The sequence below is a fragment of the Pristis pectinata genome, chromosome 29 (assembly GCF_009764475.1).
Source record: "Pristis pectinata isolate sPriPec2 chromosome 29, sPriPec2.1.pri, whole genome shotgun sequence".
Lineage (NCBI taxonomy): Eukaryota > Metazoa > Chordata > Chondrichthyes > Rhinopristiformes > Pristidae > Pristis > Pristis pectinata.
Window position 1 is genome coordinate 14,207,560 of NC_067433.1, and position 15,319 is coordinate 14,222,878.

A 15,319-nucleotide genomic window follows, 5' to 3' on the forward strand; every position below is an offset into this window, starting at 1 on the left:
CACTAAAGGAAAGAAGCCATCACTGACCCTGAGCTGTTGCATTTGAAGGAGAAGCCACGGGTGTTTGTGTGTGTTCATGTGCAAACTGGTTCTGAAAGGGTCTATTTCCTCTTGTTAACATCAGAACATCGCAGTTCAACAGAATTCCTGAACTCTTCCCCTAATTTGTTCAATGTTCCCCAGTCTTTAGATTAAAATAGCTGACTCAGGCTTGTGCCTTTGGTAATGAGCCAGCACTAGGCATTAGTCACATGCTTGCTGAGCTTTATGCAACCTGTGTTCTCTGTCCCAGTCTGGATATGAAAATTCCTTTCTTTCTAACCCTTGTTCTCATTGCTGATTACATCATTGACCACTGTTGGGTTTACAAGGACTGGAAAGGACTTGTGTCTGCACGGCATGAATCCCAAAACCACCAGGCTTGGAAGGAGAGTGTAAAACTGTTCCCAGTTGTTTCATAACTGTAGATTAGAAGGATATTTTGTTGATAGCTTCACTTCTGTTGTTTGTCTTTGTAAACTCTCATCAACTGTAACTATCTAATAAAGCTGTGAGAACTATTAGTGCATCTCCATAGAACCAGGATGTCCCAGTGTATTTTATAATCTGTGAAGAACTTACCAAGTATGAACACTGTTGTATTACTGGAGACAGTAGCCGGAAAATCTTTTTGTTCAGTGATTTGTAGTTGAATAACCATTGACTGGGCCAAGAAGAATTGGCTGGCTGTGCATTAAAATGGGTACATGGGATCTGTTGGGCCCTCTTGAGGGCATAGTTGCAAACTCAGATTAGCTTGCCATCCCAAAGATGGCAGCTTTGTCATGGCAACAAACCCTTTGTACTCCACCATGAGCATCGGACTAGGTTTTTGTGCTTGTCCCTGGAGCCGGTCTTGAACCTGCAAGCCTCTGTTGTAGGGGATAGAGTGTGTTGCCTGCTGAACCGATGAGCTTGGCTGACATCTGGCAGTAATCTTGGCGCAAACTCACCCAGGGACCTAAGCTGGCAGAGAGTCTGAATCGGGAGTAAACATATTTCCTTTCAACATAGTAGGTAGCCATTTTGGCCCATCTATAGTCCATGCCAACTCAGAGCAATCCCATTCCCCTACTAGTTTTTTCCTGTAACTTGTTCTTCCCACATTTCTATCGACTCCTCTGAATTTTTACCATTTACCTTCATGGCAATTAACCTGCATGTCTTTGGGCTGTGGGAGGAAACTGGAGTACCCGGAGGAATTGAATGCAGTCGTGGAGAACATGCAAACTCAACATAGACAGAACCGGATGTCAGGATTGAACCCTGGTTGCTGAAGCTGTGGGCCTCTGTGCCACCCTACATTGCTGAGGCAGGGAAGTGTCTAGTTCCCAACACCAACATCTGTTAATCGTCTGATCATAGGCTCACTGAAAGAGAGCTTCATCTAACTGGACGTGGCCTAGTGCTTAGTCATTCAGATCAGATGAAGTAAGTCCGAGTGTTGGATTACATTCACGATCCCAAACAGCTAATTGGGATTCCTGCACCAGCTTGCTGACAAGTGATCCCTCCTTGCAAGAGGCCATCAAATGTGGCTGAGGTCTGGGCTGGCTGGTGTTGGCCCACTGTGTTCTCTGTGTAGCATCCATGAATGTGAATGGATAGGGCCCTTTGATATATGCCAATAAACTATATTCAGCCCTTCCCCAAACTCCCCAGCTCCCAAACCTTCCAAGTCCCATCACAACCTGATCCAAAAATTTGCAAAGCAAGAGCCACAAGTTGCTCCTTGCCAATTGTACCTCAGTGATGTTGCAATGAACTTGTTGATCTTGTTAGAAAACTGCCAGGCTTAAAGCATCGAGTTACTGCTAGGGAGAAATGGGTTCCTATTCGGGGTTGCGTTTGTCTGTCCATTATCTCTTAAGTGCAGCTGCTACAGATACCAAATTTCCTCCATCCCTCACCCAGGATTGACTTCTGAATTGGAAAGAAAATCAAACGGCCAAACCTCCCTTTTCTTCAGGACTTTTCCAGTAGAGCACCCTACAACCATTCCTTCAGTGGTATTGTCATCGGAAGTTGATAAACTGGTTTCACATGAACGGCCATAACTAGTGGATCAGTTTTGGTGGGACGTTGTGTTTTGTGATTTGGAATGCTGTCATAAGGGGTGAAGCTGCTTGAAAAGAATTGGGAATGGTGGGAAGAGGAGCTTTTGGAATTGTACAGAGCGACAAGAAAGAGCTGAACTAATGGGCCCAGTGGCATTAAGAAGCTTGCAATGCCATAACTTCTACCCAGATTTCATAGGATTGGTTTGTAATTGTGGTTCATGTTCTGTGTCAACTCTAATGTTCTGGACTGGAGTTGTGTCAAAGATGGGTCATTGTGACTGCACCATCTGGGCAAAAATGATTTTGTTTTTACAGAACATTTAGTGCTGACCAGCACAGAACCCCAGAGCTACTATCTGGTCCGAGGTGTTTGTCTAACTGTCCATTCGATCCTTGGGCTTAATACTCCTGCTGGGGCAGGACTTGATAGCAAGTTGTAGATCTGCTGCCTTTTCCTCTACAGGGGACAGGAAGGGAAAGTTAGACAATACCCAAAGGATCCCAACGGAGTTGAAAGGCTGTACGTTGTTCTTCAGCTAACTGAACCTAGCGCGTTGTCAAACCCCAAAATTAAGGGTTTGCTTGACCTTTGCTCCTTCCAGTAACAGGAACTACCACAGAGATGCAATTAATGCAGAATTTGCAGGTGTATATTTTGACACTTGCATTAACTAGAAATAGCATTTGGTCTTTCACTGTTGTTGGATCCAAAATCGGTGTAATCTAGAGTAAATCCCATTAACAACCATGAAGGTTTTTTAAATTTAATTTTTTTTTAAATTTAAATTTTATTTACAGCATGGTAACAGGCCCTTCTGGCCCAACAAGTCCGTGCCACCCATTTTAAACCGGAATTAACCTACCCGTACGTCTTTGCAATGTGGGAGGAAACCGGAGCACCCGGAGGAAACCCACGCGGACACGGGAGAAGTTGGATCTGGTTGTATTCTTTTGTTGTTTACGACTGCTGAAATGCAAGTGCTTCCTGGACCTGGGACCTCCAATACATCATGAATGCTTGGCACTGGAAAAATACTTTGCCAGCCTCAGACACGCACCAAATGACAGTGTTGGAAGCATCCCTAATGAATTGGAGGCCTCCTAACTAGAAAGCAACCATATATTTTGACAGTCTCAATAAAGGGCAACGTGACCTGTTGAGTTGTGGATTTAGAAACTGCTTGACATACCACTTGGCACACAGTGATTCATGACAGGATGGCTGTAAAGCCCATTGGGGACTCCTCACCAGCCTCCTAAAGTGCTCACGCTCTGCTCAAATTAACAAAGTGTGCCCTTTGAAGAATTTAACTGGGTAACTCACTTAATGGGTTCCTCATGAGGAAGAGGAACATCTTTCCTTCAGCCTGGTAAAGATTTGAATCTGAGGAGGAACTTCCTCTCTCTGGGTCTCGCGTTCCTGCCAATTTTTGCCCCGTTTCCATCTTTATTAACTACTTAGGCCATTTAGCCCATTGAATTTGTGCTGGCATACAGAGCAATCCCATTCCCTCACTAATGTTCCCTGTAGCCTGTTCTCCCCATATTCCCAACAGCTCCTCCCAGATTCTACCACCCACCTACATACTGTGGTGTATTAACCTACCAACCAGCACGTCTTTTGGGATGTGGGAAGAAACTCTGAGCACCCAGAGGAAGCTTGCATGGTCACAGGGTGAATGTGTGAAATTCCACAGACAGCACCCAAGGTCAGGATTGAACCTGGTTTGCTTGAGCAGGGAGGTAGCAGCTCCTCTTGCTGTACCACTATGTTGCCCCATTGGAGGATAAGAAGCAGATGGGAGTCCCAGCTGGGCCAATTGCTGCTTTGCCGACCAGCTGGTGCCAGCCTCTACTAAGCCCCTGTCTTTTGTTGGTTCTCTTTCACTCCCAGGTGGTGATGAATGGAGCTGTTCCGGCCAGCAGTGAGCAGGACACAGAAGTCACTGAGCTGATGGCGGTGTATGGAAAAGAGAACAGCACACCAGAGAAGGTAAGAGTAGTTCAGGCCTGATTCTCTCACTTTGGTTCATTCACCAACGTGATCACAACTGACTCACACGGTACAGGAGGAGCCAATTTTAGATCTAAAATTGGTCCAGATACCTGCAATGGGGATTGAGATTTCCTTGTTACTGGCAGAGGTGAAAACAACAGCTATTATGTTCAAGTTATCTTAATTCATTGCCAATTTCGGTGATCTTTTCAGACACTGATGTGAATTTCAGTGATCAGCTCATTATTTCTCTGAAACGTTGCTGGAATTCGAGATGGTAAAATAACCTGTTGGCCTAGAAATTCTATTATGTTCTTGTGTGCGCCGCGATCAAATTTTAAAAGAAATCTGATCCAGAAGTACACCTCCAGGAATTGTTCCCGATCCTCTGTGCATTTGGCACACAAAGGTCACTAGGTGTACAGAGTGATGCCATGCAAAGGTGTTTTGATATCACCTGTGCGATTATTCTGCTCTGCTGTGTGTTCGGATGGAAGCAGTGCTGGTTTCCTGTGCATGCTCAAACTTAAATTCTATCCCAAATGAAACCCAAACCCTTGTGGAATGGAATGGGTCTGACCTAGAGTTATTCATCCCACTGTCCTATTCTTTCCCTATATCCCTGCAAATTTTTCCCCTTCATGGATAGGTGGTTCTTTTGCAAAAATTATTGAATCTATTGCTGCTGGCCTCCCCTGTGAATATTGCCTCCCTAAATGCTGTACTGCTGTCTACTACCTACTCTCTCCTGTTTCCAAGTAGTCAATAGCTCCCTTGTCCCAGGATTTTAGTGGCTGTTTGTTGGTTTCAGTGACCCACACTTAGACTCTGAAGATTTGGCTCCTGACGACCCATTGTTCATTCCCTTCTGATGTTCTATCTCCTGGGACAATGCTGAGCATTGGGGTTGTTCCTGTTTTCTTTGGCGGGACCTTCTGTGCGCACTGCCTAGAGGCTTCTTGGAAATCTGCCTCTATTTCTTCGGGGTAAGGCAGTGGGTTACTTACAGAAGCATTTGGAGATGGGATCAGATAGCCCTCTGTTCTCAGTGACGTGGTGGAGGTCTCTCCAGTGCCCTCTCCCAATTTCGCCTACCAATCAGGCAAGGTAATGGTCAACTTTTCCTCTTTTCACTGCTGGTTCTCTGGGTGCACAGCTCTTCACTGCCACCCCTCCACCCTGATTCGACAGTATCAGCAGGGTATTGTGCAGTGGGCTGTTCTGCATCTGGGGTCTGTTCAGTCCTTGATGGCTGTATGGGAGTGCATCAGTAGGAATATGGGGCAACTGTCCCTTGTGTCTGGTCGCTCAACTAAGAGGCTTGACACATGAACCTGCAGTTTCTGGGACATAGCCCCACGGTGGTTCTTGTTCCCAATGAGATTCATAAAATCATAGAGGGATGCAGCTGCTACCATCAGGCAGGAGGTACGGAAGCCTGAAGTCCCACACCACCAGGTTCAGGAACAGCTACTTTCCTATAACTATCAGGTTCCTGAACTGCACAACCCTAATCCTACCTTGGCAACAGAACACCATGGACCACCTCTTGCACTATCATGGACTTGTCTCTGATTGTGCAAAACAAGACATTTCTGCAAAAAGAAAATATTTTTCTTCACTGGCTTGTATAACTTGTATTCTGTGTGTTGTCTGAATCTATGTGCCTGTGATGCTGCTGTAAGCAAACTTTCCATTATACCTGTACTTTACTGTATTTGAGCATATGACAATAAACTTGACATGGTAACAGGCCCTTCGGTCCACTGAGTCCATGCTAATCATCAATGAGCCATTTGTACCAATGTTGCATTAATGCCTTTTTTTATCATTCTCCCCACATTGCTATCAACACCACTTCACCTCCAATTCTACCACTCGTATACCACTGGAGTCAATGTACAGGAGGCAATTTACAGCAGCAAATTACCCTACCAACCCACACATCTTTGGAATGTAGTGGGGGGGTAGGGGGTTGGCGGGGTGGGGTGGGAGCCAAAGCACCTGGGGAGAAGTCCACACAGTCAAAGGGAGAACATGCAAACTCCACACACAGCACTGGAGATCAGGACTGAATCACTGTGCTGACCAGAAGGGAAGCCTCCTGTTGACTATTCTGGCTTCGAGTGTCCCCAAAATCAACTAGTTCCTCTCCTGTAATCCTCTCCTTAGTTTCTTCCACCTCTCAACTGCCCCCTCTTGCTTTAAGATGTTCTTTAAAGCCCAGCTTTTTGACTGCTTTCACTTTTTTGGGTATCTCCCTACGTGGCTCTGTTTCATTGTGCCTGTGAAACACTTTGATATTTCATTACATTAAAGGTATTGTGCAAATACAAGTAGATGTTATTTATTGTTGTGCTTTCTACCCTCTGTGAGCTCTCCTTGCTTTTTGCTGACACAGGTATTCCTTGATCCGTAAATGTTCAATTTATGAATTCTTGCTACAATGCATTGATGCTTTGGGGTACGTACAAAGTTATTCACTGCAACAGATAGCGTGCCAGGCTGTGCCAAAGTACTGCATTTCATAAAACCTTTTCGTTAAACAAATTTTCATAAATCAGAACACTTTCCAGGAATGCCTCTTTGTAAGTCAAAGGATCCTTGTATAACCTCAAACATTGCCACTTGCAAGGCAAACAGTGGATCGGTGTCACACACAGCAGCAATGTTGCACTTGACTATTCACGGAGCCTCTGTGTGTGTGTCTCTCTCTCCCCCCACCCAGCTTTTGAGATTTTGTCATCCAGTCTCAGTAGCAAGAAGTTAAGAGGCTTAGTGATGCACCAGTGGTTTTAGGATGTGTTCCAAATTCTGTAACTATAACCTTTGCATCTCTAAGTCAGAAACTTCTCCAATGATTCACCAGACCAGGAATTGCATTCAGGTGAGTGGCCTGGATTTATTGTTTTTCAGACGACTGAACCTGGAAGTGTTTATAAACTCTTCTCTCTCGCTCTCTCTCTCGCTCTCGCACACAGCAAAAGCACAGCAGCATAAAGGTTAAGTTGCTAGACCTGAGACATGGGCTCAAATCTCACCACTCCAGCGAGTGTACTTGAATTCCTGTAAATCTAGAATAAAAAAAGTCAATATCGGTAACGGTCGCAGTACATGGACAGTAGATTTGTCGCTAGTGTGTATTTGTTATTGGGTGCAATTGTTACTTTAAGGTCGTTGGGGGTCACATGTTGACTGTTGCAACTTAGTATGTCGCGAGTGTCAGTTTAGTTCAGAGCAGACTGACAAATGAATGTTTGGGAGTGAGTGCTCTAATACAGATGTCCTTGTGTTACAGCCATTTGGGTAATGGTAATTTGCCCTTACGGAATTCACAAATCACCACTCAAAAATCTGAGATACAGAATAAAATTCACTCTTTTGGCATTTATGCAGGGGGGATATAAAATTAATACAATATGTGAAAGAAGCAACGAATTTTGTCAGTTTTGACTTTTAATCACTCTATGCTGCAGGGCAATAAGGTTTGGATATGACGTCACTGCTTTGATTGGGTTGGCAGTCACAGCCGAGACCCTGCTTTAAGATAAGATTTCTTTATTAGTCACATGTACATTGAATACATCTTTATGTGTAGTGATTTGGGGGGCAGCCCGCAAGTGTCGCCACGCTTTGGCACGTGTCTGAGGAGATGTGAACAGGGAGCACTGTCACGCTGTCATCCATGGGGCATTTTCTTTGACATGTTGCATTGTGGGAGATGCTGTAGCCATGGCCAGCTTTTACACCGGCTCCTTAAAGGAACCCCTTAGCCTTTAAGATAAAATAAGATATCTTTATTAGTCACATGTACATTGAAACACACACTGCATAGAGTGTTCTGGGGGCAGCCCACAAGTGTTGCCACTCTTCCAGCACCAACATAGCGTGCCCACAACTTCCTAACCCGTATGTCTTTGGAGTGTGGGAGGAAACCGGAGCACCTGGAGGAAACTCTCACAGACACTGGGAGAAGGTACAAACTCCTTACAGACAGTGGCCGGAATTGAACCCAGGTCCCTAGCACTGTAATAGCGTTATGCTAACTGCTACACTACCATTCCACTCAGTCACTGCACTTTTTAACCCATTCCCCCCCCCCACCCCCCCCCCCCCCCCAGAACTCCATCTACACTGCCTTCCTCCCACGATCCCTGATCCTTGAATCCAATCTCTTTTCTTGATATCCCCACTTCCTAACTCTTTGCTTAGCCACGAGCCTTGCATGTCAGAGAAAATGTCTCGCAGTTGAAGAGTGCGGTACTGGTGCACTCTGAGACATCTGTTTACATAGATTGGAGAGGGTGTGGAAGAGGAGGGCCAACCCACTCGACATCATATCCAAATCTTGTTGCCCTACAGTATTGACTAAAAATTAAAATTAACGAAGTCTGTTGTTTCTTTCACACAAGCTCTGTCCATCTCCTGAGTCTATTGTTGACCTCAACTGTTAAATAACAGTGGTGGATCATTTTGTCATCACTGATAAACTGGCTTAATATGAGGGAAAAACATCCCATAGCAATGCATCTCTGCTTATAACATGGGATTTAGTGGGAAAAGGGGTTCGTGTTACAGAAAATCATGTTACAGATGGTTTTCTAGGAACGCGACACTTCTGTAATGTGGGAGTTGCCTGTATTCCATAGCATCGGTATAAGAACCCAGTACAATAAAGCTCTGATAATCCATTATCTGACCATTTGGAATTCTTGACAGCTTGGTGTCTGGCTCAGCAGTTAATGTTTGCCATTATCCTTGTCCACTTGCCAGGGCCCTGGTCTTCATGATCCTTTGAACTCACCTGGTTATGTTTCCAGATGTCCTTTTAAACTTACTGTGTTAACTAAAATGTTATTGTATAATATCTTTCTTTAGAAAAGAAAATGAAATAATCATGGAGTATTAATAAAATAACACGTGAAAGGCTGGATCGTTTGGTAGTCGGGCACTGGGAAAGTTCCAAGTGTGCAGGATTAATGGAATTTTACTGTATACCCCTTTGGGTGACTGTGAAACTGCCAAATTGTAGTTAAAACCCATCTGGTTCTGAGGAAATCTTCCCTTGCCTGTCCTGGCCTACGTATGTGACTCTAGCTAGCGAGTGGGCCTTGGGCAGGCTGCTCTTGAGCTATCGCCCTCAGAATACCCTGGCACCCATCATATACTTTTCAACAGTTTTTAAAATTCTCTGATACAGAGACTTTAAAGACCTAAAGTCAATTAACGCAAAGCTAAAGAGTAGATATGATTCAAAAACACAACTAATTGAAAACATTAATACAAGGTAAGATAAGTAAAGCATTTGCCTGCCCTTGGCTTTTTCCACAGGGAAACCGTTCATCTGAATGTGCATTTGGATTGGGGGCAGGAATGTGCTTTCTGAAGCCTGCCCCACCATATATTGAGATCATGTCTGATCTGCTTGCAAGGTCATCTCTGCATTCCCACCTTTCCCTGGTAATCCAATGAATGGGGTGGCTGCTCCCACATCAACCCTCCCTGCTGTATAGCAGCCGATGTGGTACATCTGCACCCTGGGTGAATCAGTGCCCTCTTACTTGCCAGTCCAGATGTGCTGGCTACCCTCTGCCCTTTAGGACATCTTGGGTCTCCATGTTCGGTAGTGCAGGTGTGCAAGTCCTAGACCACTTGAGACACAAGTGACTACCATGATTGGTCCAATGTGATGGACTCATAAGTGCCAGCAAGACACTCTGTGCAGCAGTGTTTGGGATGGGCAGTTATTTTGATGCCCATGTTCCACAAGTGCATAAACAAAAATCAATTGGTGTTGTGTTATTTTTGGTTGATCTTTCATTCTTTTATTTGGCAGCGTTCCTTGACTGATGTCTCTAACAGCAGTGGAGATCTGGATGCCCAGAGGATGGACATGATCTACACCATTGAGGATGTTCCACCCTGGTACCTCTGTATATTCCTGGGCCTGCAGGTGAGTGAGGGAACCCACGGCCATCCATTTAGATGGGAGCTGGATTGGGGTTGAGTACTGTGCTTTGAAGTACAATAAATGAGGCTCCATCTGTAGGGTGACTTTATTGGGCTAACCAAACCTAGGTTCTGACCCAGTGAACTCGGGAGTCAACTCATCAACGCTCACGCTAGGTGGATTTGGAAGATTCCCAATTTGAGTCTGGGATATAAGTGATGCAGCTGGTAGAGCAGCTGTCGCATGGCTCCAGCGATCTGAGATCAGTCCTGACCTCTGGTACTGTCTAAGGTTTCCACGTTCTCTCTGTGACTGTGTAAGTTTCCTCTGGGTGCTCCCGTTCCCTCCCACATCCTGAAGACATTAGGGTTGGTAGGTTAATTGACCAGTGTAAATTGCACTTAGTGTGTGGGTGAGTGGTGGAATCTGTGGGGAGTTGATGAGAATGGGTTACAGGGAAAATTATTGAGGAATGGGATTGCTCGGAGCTGGCATCGACTCAGTGGGCTGAAATGGCTTTATTCTGTGTCATAAGGAAATGTAGAGGGGGTAGAAAACTGAATTCTGTGCTGACGTCACTAGTTGGAGAGGGTGCCTGATTATATGACTGCATGGGTGAGAGTTGCACTGTGCATTACTGCGACGTCTTCCTTGAATAAAGAAGTGGGTGATACCAAGGGGTGTGTGGGGATTGAGAATGGTGTGTTCAGTGAATCCTTCCAGCAGATTGTGTGTTGCTCCAGATTCCAGCATCTGCAGTCTCTTGTGTCTCAAATCCTCTGCATGTGTATTTGCTCTCTGGAAGTGAATGGGCAGAGTGTAGAAGGGGCTAATGATTTGCACTGGAGTCCACTTTTCACAGGAGATCCATCTGAGTTTATGTGGGGTGATGAAATAGAGTTCTTTTGGGAATGTGATTGCCCTCAGAGTCTGCAGCCTTGAAGAGAGAAGGGTGGGCTTGGAAATTGTCTGTGGTGGTGTGGAGGAGGGTGGTAGGAGAAGCACAGAGAGAGAGTTCAGTGTTTCCCTTAGCTGAAGTTGGCACTTCACTTCCCTGGTTCATTATCTAACCCACTCCTCCACCATGTTGAGCTCGCATTGGACAGTGCCCATTCTCCTGGCTGATTGGTGAGGGAATGTATTCATTGATAATTCAAAGTCCAAACCCTCAGGGAAAGAATTAGTGGTGCATGGAGGAGAAGGGCCAGGGTTCAGGTTTGATAGCCATTATCATTGATGAGGTTAATTGCATATTCCACAAAAATGAAAGCCTTTGCTGAGCAAGAATTTGATTAAGGCTGAATGAGGGGAGTAAAGTTTAGCAGAGAGTGGTGGAGGGAGATGTCGACACTGTTTACTTGACAGCGTATCATTAACCTGCTCACTGACTCAGTCTGGTTAAATGTGTAACCTGGGCAACGCTGAAAGGGGAAATTAAATCACAGCTGAAATGTTGCAAGTACACAGCCGCGGGACATAAAGAGAGATGAAGATGGGTTCCAAATCTTAAAGCAAAGAGAAGTGATGCTCCTGAGTTGGACAAAATCGATGGACCTGCTGTGAATCCCAGCGGGAATCCCTTGTCTGTTTAAGGCTTTTGCACGTTGCCTCTTTTACTATTGCTTGTGTTTGAAGATGAAAGGTTGTTTCCTTGGACTCCTTAGTTTCCCTGATTTGCAGACAAATGGGACTCTTTCTGCATTCTACTCTCTTCCCCTCCTTTTGCGTGGGCCAAACGTGGCAAATGGGACCTCTGCCTCCCTGTCCAGGCAGACTGATGTGAATGGAAGCCCCTCCATGTCTTTGTCCCAAGCCAGGATCGTGAGATCATATGCAGTGGCCACCCCTTCCTCGCCTGGTAAACCAAGAACCTCAAACAGGGCTGCTGACCGAGGTACAGAGCTCTGTGGTTGATGGTGGCAAAGTAGTTTCCTTGATCAAGGGTTCAGTCTTGGGTGAAAATTGGCTCTTTAGGGACAGGGTAAGGGAAAGCATCATAGCCAGTTGGATTGTGAATCTTGGCAATACTACTGAGAGTGGCAGATGCTCTGGCTGAGTACAACAAACGATGAGTTGCTAGATATTTGGAGACTAGACTTAAACCTCACAAGAATTGGTTGTCTCCTCATTAACTATGAAGTGTTTCTGTACACTTTCAAACAATACCATACAATTAAGGATATTCCTTTGAAAGTCCTTTAACCCTTGTATTGCTCGTCTTTTCTGTGTATCTGTGTTATCTGGTGTATCGCAATGTATGTGCACCCTGCCCAACCAAGACAAGACAAGACAAGATGCTCCCAGTGCCTAGTCTAATCAGTCCTTAACTGCTGCAGTCCAACTTTCACAAGGAATCCAATTAGAGTGTGCTGAAACTGTCTGTTTTGGACGTTCAGTCACTGCACACTTCGCCCAGACTTGAGCTGTAAAATCAAAGGGCTGGTGAGCACAGGGCTTTGCAGGCATCAGGCTATAGGCATGATCCCAGAGGGTGGCAGAGTCAGTAGTACTGTTGGCTTGCAGCAATCTGAGTTCGATCCTGACCTCTGTGTAGGTTTTCCCCTGGGTGCTCCGGTTTTCTCCTACGTCCCAAAGATGCGTGGGTTGGTGGTTTAACTGACCGCTGTAAAATGCCCCTAGTGTGTGGGCGAGTGGTAGGATCTGGAGGAAGTCGATGGGAATGTGGGGAGAATAGATTACAGGGAAAATTAGGGGAATGGGATTGCTCTGCGAGCTGGCACAGCCTTGATGGGCTGAATAGCCTGTTATGAGACAGGTGGGTTGGCTCAGCTGTGAACCTGTAGAGCAAGAGATTGTTGTTCCAGAGCTTGAAGTGGGCTCTTTATGGCAGCTGAGCTCGAGTCGGCTTCCACACTACAAAGGGCTTTGTTCCCAGCTTTGAGTGCAGACTGTGGAGCAGCCTTGCTGTGTACCTCCTCTCGCTGGGACAGCCTGCTTTGATGGCCAGCTGATGGTTCAGTCCCATGGAGTGGGAACAGCATGGTGGCAGGTGGTCGTCTGGAGAATGGGCTTTTCACTAGATTTTATTGTTTAATAGTGCTGCCTTTGTTTGCTTACCTTCCTGTTGGGAACTTTCCTTTCCTCAAGGTCTTCCTGCAATCATGGCTTTAACCACCAGTTTTCAAAGAGTTCAGAAGCCTTTCAAGGTTTCTCGCTTGATCTTCCTTTTGAAAAGGAATCATGCTGTGGGGCTTAAACGGGCTCCAAGGAAACTAAGCAGGGCTTGGAGCCAAAGTCAGTGTTGAGTGGGTGAGGTCAATGACCTTTCACCAGGACAGAGAAAAGTTAGAACTCAAACACGTTTTAAGTTGCAGAGGAGGAGAGAACAAAGGCACTGTCCGTGATGGGGCAGAGGACAGGAGAGGCTGATTAGTGTTTGTGATGGCTGAGGGAGGGGAATGAAGTCTTGTTAATTCTAGCTGATCGGGATGGTATTGGTATATTATTGTCACTTGTACCGAGGTACAGTGAAAAACTTGTCTTGCGTACCGACCATATGGGTCAATTCATTACACAGTGCAGTTACATTGAGTTAGTACAGAGTGCATTGAGGTAGTACAGGTAAAAACAATAACAGTACAGAGTAAAGTGTCACAGCTACAGAGAAAGTGTAGTGCAATAAGGTGTAAGGTGGAGGGGGTGTAAACAGTGATTGACAGCAGAGGAGAGAGAAGAAAGGAAACACAAACTGTGAGAAGCCAAACACTGCAATAAACATTGGAAATAGAAGTGGGGCTGGCCATTCAGCCCATCGTGCTTGCTCTACCAGCTGATAAGGTCATGGCTGATCTTTTACCTTGGCACCACTTTGCTGCGTTTACCCCATGTCCCTTAACAACCAAAAATTTATCAATCTCTGGATTAAATATACTGGGTGGCAGAGTCTCCGTGGTCCTCTTGGGTGGAGAATTCCAACCACTAGGGAAAGAACTCTTTCAACATTATCAATGGCTGATTCCTGGTTCACCTCACTGTCACGGCCAGTACGACCACTACTTGTGTCAGAGTCCTACAGCACAGAAACTGGCCCTTCAGCCCACTGAGTCCGTGCAGATGTCGAGCACTCACTTGTATTAATCCCACTTCATCCTCCCCACACTCCCATCAACTCCTCCCCAGATTCTACAAGTCACCAACACTAGGGGCAATTTACAGTGGCTAATTACCTACCAAACTGCATGTCTTTGGGATGTGGAAAGAAACTGGAGCACCCGGAGGAAAGCCATCCATTCACGGGGAGAACATACAAACTCTGCACAGACAGTTCCCGAGATTGATATTGGTTTATTCTTGGTATTCGTTTGTTACTGTCACATGTATGGTGAAAAACTTGTTTTGCATACCGTTCATACAGATCAATTCATTACGCAGAGCATTGAGGTGGTACAAGTTAAAACAATAACGAAATGCAGAATAAAGTGTAACAGCTACAGAGTGCAGTGCAGGTAGACAATAAGGTGCAAGGTTATAACGAGGTAGATCGTGAGGTCAGGAGTCCATTTTATCGTACTAGGGAACTGCTCAATAGTCTTAGAACCATAGGATAGAAGTTGTCCTTGAGCCTGGTGGTACATGCTTTCAGGCTTTTATATCTTCTGCTCGATGGGATAATGACTGGGGTGCATGGGATCTTTGATGATGCTGGCTGTTTTACTAAGGCAGCGAGAAGTGTAGACAGAGTCCATGGAGGGGAGGCTGGTTGGAGCCGTGAGGCAGCAGTTCTGCAGGCTGTGCCATTTGACCTCACCTGGTCCCCAGTCCTGCCCTTGCTCTGCTCCTTGATAATACTTGTCAAGCCTCTGAATACCCTGGAAGCAGTTTCAGACAAATGCCGTGTCAAAAGCCCCGGTTTGCACAATGGCGTACGAGAACTTTGGTTGCTGCTGAACATGTTTGTGCATTTAGTGCAACACACCGAGTTCTGTATTTTCTTCGTCCAACTCAGTTTTGCACTCACCCTGCACTAATTTTGTATTCTTTATATACCGTTTTTTTGGACTACTTGTACTTGCACAATTTTGTGTCTGCGTTTATTGTATGTCCTCTGTTCTATGTACGTCCTCTGTTGTGAGAGTCTGGGGGAAATGACATTTCGTTCTTCCATGTGTTTTTATAGCATATGGGTGAATGACAATAAAGTATAACTTGAACTTCTGATGAAAGGCCATCGATTTGAAACATTAACGCAAGTCTCCACAAATGCTGCCTCATTTGAGTATTTACTACAGTTCTGTTTTTATTTCAAACTTGTGG

At 45.4% G+C, this 15,319-nt stretch overlaps 1 protein-coding gene across 4 annotated transcripts in view; it reads left to right on the forward strand.

The window, feature by feature from the left end:
• The window catches only part of slc23a2 (solute carrier family 23 member 2), a 56,851-nt gene that overhangs the window by 11,566 nt on the left and 29,966 nt on the right, over nucleotides 1-15,319 (forward strand). For all 4 annotated transcript variants that reach the window (XM_052040860.1, XM_052040862.1, XM_052040861.1 and 1 more), the window contains 2 exons: nucleotides 3,994-4,092; nucleotides 9,932-10,048. In XM_052040860.1, the coding sequence (XP_051896820.1) occupies nucleotides 3,994-4,092; nucleotides 9,932-10,048 (216 nt within the window). The remainder of the gene's footprint in view (nucleotides 1-3,993; nucleotides 4,093-9,931; nucleotides 10,049-15,319) is intronic.